Source organism: Alexandromys fortis, unplaced genomic scaffold (genome assembly GCF_014885135.2).
Source record: "Alexandromys fortis isolate MF-2015 unplaced genomic scaffold, M_Fortis_MF-2015_v1.1 scaffold_11, whole genome shotgun sequence".
Lineage (NCBI taxonomy): Eukaryota > Metazoa > Chordata > Mammalia > Rodentia > Cricetidae > Alexandromys > Alexandromys fortis.
Genome location: NW_026067912.1, coordinates 12,665,845 through 12,676,988, shown reverse-complemented (window position 1 = coordinate 12,676,988; position 11,144 = coordinate 12,665,845). Strand labels below are relative to the sequence as shown.

The window sequence follows — 11,144 nt, the reverse complement described above, 5'->3', positions numbered from 1 at the left end:
GGGATAAAGGTTCCAGCCCTTCCTTTAGCCTAGAGCAGAGCTTCAACATTAGGTGCACATTAGTGTAACCTAGAAAGCCTTAAAGTAGCCTGATGCTCAGGGCACCATTAGAGATCCTGACCAGATCCTTCTGGGATAATGGCTCTGCATTAGGATCTCAAACAATATCCCCTTCCCTGTTCCCTAGGAGATGATGATATAGTATGGAAAGCTCATTGCATCCGCATCTAGTTCAAGCATCTTTGAAGCTCAAATTATCCTGCTTCATGCACAGCTTGGTTTGATGGTTCATGATGTCATTTAGGGGCTCAATTTCTTTTATTACTACACCTCTATCTTGCCTTGTATGACTGATATCTGCTTTATTAGCCCTTCGGTTGGCAGAAAAATTCTTGGAATTCCTAGCTACCAGCACATCCTAGGGCATGGCTCTTCCTTTTCATGCCCAGAAGAGAGAGTATCCTTGTCCTATTATTCCCCGTGCCACTTTTGAAATTCTTGTAGTTTGGCCTAACCCAGGTCTCATTCTACCATGACTCAGTTGCTATGGGCATGAGTGGTTCAGGTCATGACTTCCATTCTAGTGAAGGATATGGACAGTTTCCCATCTTAGCCTTGTATATACACTACTCTCTGGGCACTGTCTAAAGATGCTGATATCCAGGCCTCATCTTTAGAGATTATTCTCTGACACTGGGTGGGGCCCAGGCATTGGTATTTTTCAGAAATTCCCCAGGTGTCTTTGAGGCACAGCTAGGTCAGAGAACCAGTGAACATCATTTAGCTTAGTGATGTAACATGGACCACATAAGGGGCCATGACTATAGATGCTCAGTTTGGGTCCAGGAGGATGTGTGACTGGGGATAAGTCACATGCCTAGCAGTCTTATAGGGTCATATGACTGCACTCAAGACATTCAAATAGAGGAACAAAGCTGTGGACCAAACAGTGAAAGAGGATAGCCAGTGGTCACCAGACTGGTGCTGTGCACACGTGCACACAGGTGCTGCGGTGGCCTGTCCCCAGCTGCCAGAGACATCTATCTTCTGTCTGCCAGTTCCCTCATCTGATACGTGGCCTTGAAGAATACCATGTGTCATGGTTTTGTCAGTTTGACACAAACCTAGACATACTTGGGTCAAGGCAACCTCAGTTAAAGAATTCTCGCCATTCGATTGGCCTATGGCACACCCATGGGAGGCATTTTCTTGATTACTGATTGATGTAGGAAGGTCTAGCCCATTGCGGATGAAGCATCCTTCAACAAGTGGGTCTGGACTGTGTTAAGAAAGGCAGCTGGACTGGAGCTGCAGAGGGAGCCAGGAAGCAAGCCAGCAAGCAACATTCCTCCATGGTGTCTGTCTCAGTGCCTGCTTTAGCACAAGGTGAAATAACCCCCCTTTCTTCCCAAGTTGCTTTTGGTTATGGCGTTTGTCACTGTGACAGAGATTAAACTAGAGCCCGGTGTCTCTCTTAACTGATGGCATTTGTGGGAAATGCTCTCGGTTTCTCGGATCAAGGGGAATCCTCTCACAGAGTAGGAGTGCTGTATGAGGAATGTTCCCCTTACCATCTAAGCTTCAGGGTTCTTAAAAGTAAAACCAAGAACCTACCTTCTGCAATCTTCTTCCATGGGCATGAAATAAGAGAATGCCTATAAAACTTGTAATGCAGCCCTTGATAGATAATAGTGCTTCCTTAAATCTTTTCAAGAATGTTAGAAAAATTTTAATGCGTTATTACTGGAAAAAATAATATGCATGATGCTGAACCCAAGTAATCATTTTATGGTTATAAGATAAAACTCCATGATAAATCTTTGGACTCCACCCCCTCAGCAGAGAGGCCTGGTCCTTCTTTTCAGCCCTGTAACCCCAACTGTCACACATGGGGCTCTGGGCTTTCCATCTTGGAGTCTTGGGAGGGGCAGTCTTGTTGGAAAGCAGATGCTGTGAAAGGCTTTGTCTTGGAGTTGCAGTTACATATGGTCACAGTATCTGCATTTGAACTGGATGCTACTGAGGACGAGCTAAGGGTTAGGACACTGTGGCCCCAAGAAAGTACTAGTAACCCCATGGTTATTAGTAATCCAAATGGATGGACTAACTATCCCTTGTCATAACTTACCTCTCCTGAGCAACGGAGTCACGGAAGAAATGATTGAGAGTGTACGAAATAGTTCTGTTTATTGATTAGAACAGGGTATAAAAGTACAGCATTTCACAGGCATTCTGGACGTTCTGGGAGGGACATGCAGTGTGGGCTGGAGCAGGGGATGAATGGAGAGAAGGGCCAGACCACTGGGCAATGGTTCCCCTCCCGGGCGTGTTAAGAGACTTGCCCTATGAGCACAGATGCTAGTGTGGGAGAATTATTACTCTCCACCTCTGGAAACAAAAGACATGAGCAGTTGGGGTCATCTGATGACACCATGCTTGACAATTCTGTCCTATTCTACATGTGTTAGGTGCTGCCTTCTCCCAGTCTTGTCACAATAAACTCTAATTGTTCTGCATAACACTCTTTCTTCCCACCAGAGGAAGAGAAACAGGCACGTTGGCTTGGGAAGCCACCAGAGGATGGTGGACATTTGGCTCAGGTCCTCTGGCTTCCAGATTCCTCTGGGTCTGCCTGACTCGGAGGCAGTGAGTCGGGGACATGTAAGCATAAAATTGTGCACTACTGTTTTAAGCTCGAGCAGAGGGGCCTTCCACAGGGCAGCAGCATGAAGAGATGGGCATGCTTCTGAAACAAACTCGGGTTTCATCTCGTCTCTCTCAAGAGGAGGAAGGAGAACGAGTTGGCAATCAGAGACTGAGCCACGCGGTTCCAGGTTTTGTAGAAAGTCTTCAGCAGAGAATTCTTCCAAAGTGTAAAAGGTATTTCTGTCCCAAGAGTTGGTGTGTAAAATCAGAACAAGGGCAGATCAGGGCGTTGAGGTGTTTGTTCAGTGTCTCTGAGAGCAGGATGGTGAGTGTCCTTCGTTACATAACGTTTTGGAACAGCTGTAGAGATCTCATGATGTTGTCATCCTGGGAAGAGAGTGGTGGGAGAGAAGACGGTTAGACCTGTCCGAGGCTCTTGCCTGAGTGTGCAGTACTCAAGAAAATCTCAAGAGTGGGGGTCCCATACCAAGGGAAATCTGCAGCAGTGTTTGTTACATGCAGGGAACAAGAGGCAAAGATCTAGCTAGCGCTTTGACATTCAGGAGAGAAAAATGACCCAGTGGAGCAGTGCGTTATTTTTCTTTAAGATGCTCTGTCAATGTGTTGTATCAAATGATTTTCCATATCCGTGTAGATGATCACATTTTTTCCTGTTTATTCTATTATTGTAATTAATTATACTGACTAATTCTTGGGTGCTAAACCAACCTTGCAACATCCCATCTTAGGGTTGCGATAGCCTCATCAATCAAGCTGAGAAGGTCCTCTTTTATTCTCTATTCCTTGAGACTAATATAATTTCTTCCTTAAATGTTTGCAAGAATGCACCAATATAAACTATTTAAGCCTGTCATTTTCTTTAGGGTAAAATTTTAAATTACAGATTCAATGTCTTTAAGACATAGGGCTATTTACATTTTTGTTTTCTTTTTGTATTAGTTTTGATAAGATATGCTTTGTAAGGAATTCATACATCTTACACAAATTGTCAAATTTACTGAAGAAGTTTTTTTTAAATATCAGAAAACTGGAAGTAGATGTTATTATTTTTATTTCTGATCTTAACAATTTGAGGATTTAAACATATTTCTCTTTTTACTTAGCCTTGGTAAGCAATTATCAGGGTTATTTTGTTTGTTTGTTTGGTTTTTTTGGAGACAGGGTTTCTCTGTGTAACAGCCCTGGCTGTCCTGGAACTTACTCTGTAGACCAGGCTGGCCTTGAACTCACAGAGCTCGACCTGCCCCTGTCTCCCGAGTGCTGGGATGAAAGGTGTGACCACCATGCCCAGATTTCTAAGGTATAAATATTGAAGGTGTAAAGTTCTTAAATCTTTGCATATTAAATACCACACTTGTACATTTTGATCTAAAATATAGTGAAAATATGAAAAATTAAACTTTGTGAGATGTAAAGCAATGCTTAGCTAAAGTAGTAGTCAAGGAAATTGACCCTGTGTGTGCGTGTGTGTATCCCACTGAGTTTAAAGTTAAGAAAGCCGACTTTTAAAAGAGAAAAATCAAGAGAGACAAAGTTGATTGTGAGGATCCTAGTCTTTGTAAGTTGCTATGGGTTCTGGAGTTAGGCAGCTTGTGTTCAAGCCTGGAACCTTTCACTTCCTACCCATGGTACTTAACCTGTCTGTGTCTTAGTTTCCCTGGGTATACAGTATGGTTGAATATAGTATCCACCTATGGCAAGGTGGTGGAATAAATGAGTTACATAAAGAATCACCGTGGATGGTTCTTGTGTGAGGAACAAGCTTCAAAAACCACTCTCATCTGAAAGTCAGGAAAGAGCACTTCTATCAGGCATGGTGTGTGACATTAGCACGGCAGAGTTGAAACCCCATCTCTGTCACTCACTGTAGCGTTAGCCATATTCTTAACATTGTAGTGCCCCGTCTTCTCTTCTTGAAATGGGTATGACAGATATAGCTGCCCATATGATGAAATATTGGAACATTTCTAACTCCACAGGTCCTGCAGCTGACCCGATTCTACTCTCTACCTCAGTGTGCTTCCTTCCGGGTTCCTAGTTAATGGGTGAACACCAAGCTCAACAAGGACACTCTAGGACAATGGTAAGGGTCAGTAAAAAGAGACCAGTATCGAGCCAGGCGGTGGTGGCCCAGGCCTTTAATTCCAGCGCTCGGGAGGCAGAGGCTGAGGTAGAGGAAGAGGCAGACAGATCTCTGTGAGTTTGAGGCCAGCCTGGTCTACAGAGCAAGTTCCAGGACAGCCAGAACTATTACACTGAGAAACCCTGTCTCAAAAAAAAAAAAAAAAAAAAAAGGCAAACCAAAACAAACAAAGTTGTCCGTGGTCAGCCTGTCCTAATTGTTAGCAGTCTGGAACACTGTCAGGTGGAGCATCTGCCAGGAGGATTTTCATGTGACTGAAGCTTGGTTGGTGCTCTATGCGTTAGGGGAGCTTAGGCTGTGCTTTTGTGGAATGAGGTGGACTATAAACCTTTTAAGGAGACAAAGCAACTATTTCCAGTTCAGTGCCCGGCCGTGCCAATTTATTCATGAGACTTAACCAAAGCACGGTCCAGGGAACAGCGGTGTAGTGTCTCCTTAGCAGTGTGCACAAGGCAAGCCTGGGCTCCGACCTGTGCAGCCCCCACCTGCACAAGGAGTCTGGTTTTGCATGAGCAAGAGCAGCCTTGGTACTGAGTATTTGCATCATGATGGCAATTTCTAGAGTGTCTGGAATTGTAGTTTGCAGACGCACTTTTGGAAGAACCTCAGGCAGTCCTATGCCACTGGATTGAGAATTGTGTTGAAGGTCTTCCAGCTGTTTTTCTGCATCCGAGGAACAGACACAGAGGCATCCACAAGGACAGGTTCACCTATTTGGTAAATCTCATTCTATAAAGGCTTTCTGGCCTTCATATCTTTTAGATCTGTGCTTCTTCTGCTCAGTCCTGTGCTGAGCAGGCCAGTCTGGGGCGTGGCGATGCTGCACTGGGCTTCTGAGTCTAGGGTTGCAGGTGTGTGAAGATTTCAGATCCTTTCCCTACAGTCTCCAAGCTCCATATCTCAAAGCCCAGAGCAATTGTGTCCCGAGATCCGTCCTTACCTCCTGACAGGATTCAAGAAATTCATCTAAAGTTACGATGCCATCTTTATTTTTATCCATTTTCTGAAAGACACAATAGAGAGGTCTCTAAAGAACCTGGAATTTCACATTTCAGAATTTTCTGTGTTAAGCCCAGAGTTACAATGGTCTTTTGCTAGTTAGTTCATTTCTCGTTACAGTATTATGGTCCTCATGAGCTTCCTTACCTCAAAAGATTGGTCCCAACACTAACCTTATTGCTACATTATTGTTCTGGAGGCATCCCAACATGGAGTAGTCTGTTTCTGTTACTACAGCAGAAGGCTGAGGCTGGGTGTTGTAGAAAGAAAAGAGGCCTCTTCTTATTGTTCTAGAGGCTTAAGAGCTCGACACCAGTTTCTTTCTGGCGAAAGCTCATGAAGGACAGCATCATTTTAGTGGGCACAGATGGAAGAGGCCAAACAGGAAGCCAGAGAATGAGGAAGGGCCAGCCTTGCTTATTCAGTTCTGGCTCACGGCATCTGCAGCACTCGTATCCCTAAGGCAGTGTCTCGAGGACCCAGTCACCTCCCATCAGCCCCATTCATTAAGGATTCCATGACCTTAAACACTGCCATGCTGACGACCAGGCTCCCATGAATCTTGGAGTACACTAAGTCCATTTCCAACCACAGCACCTGTTCCACACACTTTCTGCTGGCTTCTCTATCTGGCAGAAAGAATGCGGGGCACAGAAGTTTCTGGTCTATCTCTGTGCGGATTTTCTGTGTAATTTTTCAAGATATCAGAGAGATCTCTTTTCTTAGCTGTAACGTGGGAGGCTTGGATTAGAGTGAGCTGGCATTTTTTTTTAAAAATACTTTATATTGTTAGATTTTTTTTTTAATGAAGGACACCACTTCTCCACTGAATCATGAGCAGTGTCTACCTATCCTTAACTAAATGCTCCAGTTGGGGATCTCGCAGTCTGGCTTTACCGGTTTAATGGTTTTTAATAGATTCCATTTATTCCCCTTTGCAGCCCAGACAAACGTGCTCAGGAAGTAAGGAGATGCGAGGAACGAACTCTTCTCTACTCAAGGAGAGAATCTGAGAATTTTTTTATGGACTGTAGCATTTACAGTTAATGACATCATACCCTCTGTTCTCTTCTGTAACACACACTAGTTTGCCTCACAAGAACATCTCCTATCCACCAGTATAAGCCTGTGCGCAGGTGCGTACGTACCTGGAAGAAGACATCCACATGCTGCCTGGGAGTATCCTCTTTGAGCACAGGATAGGTGTATTTCCCCATCATGTCATAGATGGCTTTGACTATGTCCATCATCTCCTGGAAGGGGACATGGAGGCACACACTGTTGGGACCATGAGGTCAAACCTTCTTAGGGGGGCAGAATTTAGGAATTTTTAGGGTTCCTTTTTGCCAACTGGAGTGATTTAAGGGAGCTGTTTTAAGGAGATGAATGGGAGCTAGGGGACAAAATGAAACCCCCTCCTCAGAGAAAGTGGGGGACTCCTCCCTGCCTTCAGATGCCTTGGTGGTTACCTTTTCTTGTTTTGTTCTCGGGGAGGGACAGCATTGAATTCCCCATTCACAGACTGAGACAATGGAGTGGTTATTCTGGCTTAAAGACAATTTAGGCTAGCCTTTTAAACACCCTCATGGGTTCTGTTGCTATTTTAAGTTAAGAAAAAAGTAGCTAGCATAAGGATTATTAACAGGACACTGGAGGTTTTCTCTAAACCTCTAATTAATAATTTTAAACTTACAGAAAAGTTGCAAAATTAATATGGAGGGCTCATGTATACCTCTTACCCAGTTTTCCTTAATATTAAAACTTGTGAAACCATAGAAATGTAATCGAAACCAGGAAATTAGCATGGCTACAATATTACTAGCTAAACCATTGGCTTTATCCACATCTCATCCTTTTCCCACTGACACTTTTCTACTTGAGATTGCACTTTGTGTGGAGCTGTGTGTTCTTCATGTTTTCAGGACCCTGACATGCAGGATGTGCATGTTGCTCAGCAGTTTTATAGACGGTCCCTTAGCCTGGGCAAGGCTTTGAAGAAGCGATGGATGCTCTGCTGTGTTGGAGCACCATCAGGGAGGTACACGGGGTGGCTGTGCTTGGTGATTGGTGATTATTTGATTAAGGGGTTGTCTGTCAACTCTCTGAGTTGTCAATACACCTTGAAAAGCAAAAGTGATCACTATGGCATTTGCTTGATGGCAATTCTATATTACCTTTAAAAAGTTAATGGTTTAGATAAGGGATTTAAAAATCCTCTATGATTCTGTTGTTGTTTTAAATTAGGACAAGGGAGCCAACAGCCAGCATCCACAGGACACTTGAGGCTTTTTAAAAGTAGGTTATTAATAACTGTAGATGTACTGAAATACTTCTGTAAGCAAGAGATGCCTATTTTCTTTTATGTATTTAGTTCTTTGAACTTGTGGACATCTATTATGTTTTGTTGGTGATAGTCCAATATTATCATGTTTTGTTTTGTTGATTAATTTGCCCTAGTATTTGCTTATTAAAACTCCTCTAGGCTGATGTCTGTAGCTGTTTGATCTGCCCCAACCAGGATTCAGCTTCATTTTCTATTTCTCCTTTCCCAGGTCCAAGACAAACAGCTCTCTAATGAGACTGGATCCTTTTTTTTTTAATTGGATAAAGGTATTTAGAAAGAATTATCAGTGGTCATTTTGGATTTGTATCCACCTATCTGTTTCAAGAGATGCACCTTACTGGCCTTTTATACCCATGTGGTCATTGAGCTCTTTCCTGCTTGAGAACTTTTGGACAGAAAGACCATTTTTGGTTGTTTGGGATTCTCACTGCCTGTAAACGTGGTAAGAATGTTCCAGAATGATTGCTAGGATGACATCTCAGGAATCTACTTAATCACACTGTGTCCACCCCATCCTTAATTCTGCCATCTAGAGATGTCTGATAAACATTAATGGTGATAATTCTGTCTACTTTGTTCATTACTAAAATGGAATAGTTAGTAGGTTTGTTCAACGATGTGATGGGAAAATGTATTGACCTAAGGTTGAAGGTCAGATGGCATAAAACCCATCTGAGGTTTCTTTCTTTAGGTGTTGTGTAAAGTACTACTTGAATATCTTAATTTAGAGTATCATGCATGTAAGTATGTATGCAAGAACTTAGATGTTTATAAAATTGATATAGTACTATATTAGTACTTTATTTTTTTTAAACATGAAATTACGTACAATTGTTAATCTTCTGTGATTTTAAATGGTCACCTGCTATTTAGTGAGTGCTTGAAATCTGGGCCTGGAAAGATGGTTCGGCGGTAAAGAGTGTGTACTGCTCTAACAGAGGACCCGAGTTCTGTTGCCAGCACCCGTGTATGTGGCTCACAATTGCTTGTGACTCTAGCTCCTGGGGATCTGACACCCACTTCTGGCCTCCGAGGGTACTGTGTAAACCCACCCCTCCATTTATTTTACATGATTAAACATAAAAAAATTTGCACATATGTTACAGTTGGTCTCCTTGTGGGACTCCTAACAGTGGGAACAGGGACTGTTTCTGATTCTGGTACCTGCTTTTAGGACCATTTCCTCCTACTAGGTTGAATCATCCAGCCTTAATAGGAGAGGAGGTGCCCAGTCTTACTGCAACTTGCTATGCTATAGCTGGCTGATATACAGGGGAGTGCCTGCCCTTTTCTGAAGAGGAAAGAAGAGGAGTGGATGGAGGTGGAGAGAGGAAGACTGGGGGGAGGGACTAGGATAGGAGGGCGGGGAAACTGTGATTGGGCTGGGAAAAATTAATTAATTAATAAAAAATAAAATTTTCAGAGTCTAAGCTGGGCGATGGTGGCGCACGCCTTTAATCCTAGCACTCGGGAGGCAGATGCAGGCAGATCTCTGTGAGTTCGAGACCAGCCTGGTCTACAGAGCTAGTTCCAGGACAGGCCCCAAAGCCACAGAGAAACCCTGTCTCGAAAAACCAAAAAAAAAAAAAAAAAAAATTTCAGAGTCTAGAGCCCTTTGTAATGTGATAGAAATTCCATTGTTTTACTAGTTTTGGTTTCTTCATGAGCTTTGTCGCACACATTGACTAGTTCTTTTCTTTATTATTTTTTATTGATTTTTATTGAGCTCTACATTTTTCTCTGCTCCCCTCCCTGCCTCTCCCCCACTGACTAATTCTTACTGAATTAGCACAAACTATTTGCTCACCTACTTTGTTCATTGTATTTATTTTTCATTTAATTGTCAGAGCTCTTTATATACTTTGTGGGATGTATACATTTATTTATAGGGAATTTTAAAGTATGCACCATGTGCTAGACATGATGCCAAGGAGATGCAAGGGAAGCAGATGTGAGACCTTCCTTAGCTAGTGCCTGGTAAGAAGCACCATCACTTTCTACAAGTTGCAGATGTTTTAACAGCTGTGCCACCTGCTTTCCAACGTTGCTGATGGCATTTTTTTGAGGTTAAGAATATGAAAATATTCAGAATGACATCATTAATACTTTTCTTTGTGTTTTAATTTTATGCTTTTCCCATTCAGGTTTAGCTAGGTGTGACACTTATTTCTCTTTTGGGGAGAGACTAAGTGTTTGCCTCATCTTATAGCTTGTGGTCCTCCATGAAGGGGAGCCAGGGCAGGAACTCAAGGCAGGAACCTGGAGGCAGGAACTGAAGCAGAGGACATGGAGGAGCGCTGCTCACTGCCTCACTTGCTATATTCCTTGCTCTTTTGTAGCTAGAGATCACCTGTGTATCTATGACAGACTTACATGTGTGACATCCAGAATATTCATTCACTCACCGAGGAAACACCACAGCTAGCCAGTTTTCCTGGGTCATCTATTTCATTATCCACATCTGTTTATTCTGGCCCTCAGGCTCTTTCCGTTAGGAACTGAGTGACTATTGGCTCCCAGCTTCCTCCTCTGTTTCCCCAGTCTACCTGTCCCCCTCCTCTCCTCACATACCATACCATAATATGTCATAGTCCTGATTCCACTTTTTGAAAATGATCTTTTCTATCTTCAGCTTGTGACTTGTCTTATGTGCTAGTTTTCTTCTCAAACAATAATTTTATGTTGGTTAGAAACAAATAAATTTTAAATTAGAGACAAATAGCTGTTTTTACAATATTGTCATCTTCATAGTGGACTTCCCTTCATAAAATGGCAGGTGTCTCCATTTAGACTCCCCCTCTCCCCTAAGTTTTTCAGGAACCTTTTCTTCATCTAAATTATGGATATTTTTAAATGCTCATGCACATTACATTTTACTGCTGCACAGTTAGAATATCTTGAACTTTCTAAATAGTCCTCACAGAGACATGGGCCACCCGCTTGATTTCTGCATAGATGTTGATCGCTGGACATGGTCTGAGTTCTCATTGT

The 11,144-nt window shown here is 42.8% G+C and overlaps 1 protein-coding gene across 7 annotated transcripts in view; it reads right to left on the bottom strand.

Moving 5' to 3' along the window:
• Positions 1-2,190: 2,190 nt before the first annotated feature.
• Positions 2,191-11,144, bottom strand: part of Kcnip1 (potassium voltage-gated channel interacting protein 1) — a 375,343-nt gene continuing 366,389 nt past the window's right edge. For all 7 annotated transcript variants that reach the window (XM_050138644.1, XM_050138643.1, XM_050138645.1 and 4 more), the window contains 3 exons: positions 6,958-7,062; positions 5,751-5,813; positions 2,191-3,033 (listed from right to left, as the gene is read on the bottom strand). In XM_050138644.1, the coding sequence (XP_049994601.1) occupies positions 2,986-3,033; positions 5,751-5,813; positions 6,958-7,062 (216 nt within the window). In that variant the 3' untranslated portion in view covers positions 2,191-2,985. The remainder of the gene's footprint in view (positions 3,034-5,750; positions 5,814-6,957; positions 7,063-11,144) is intronic.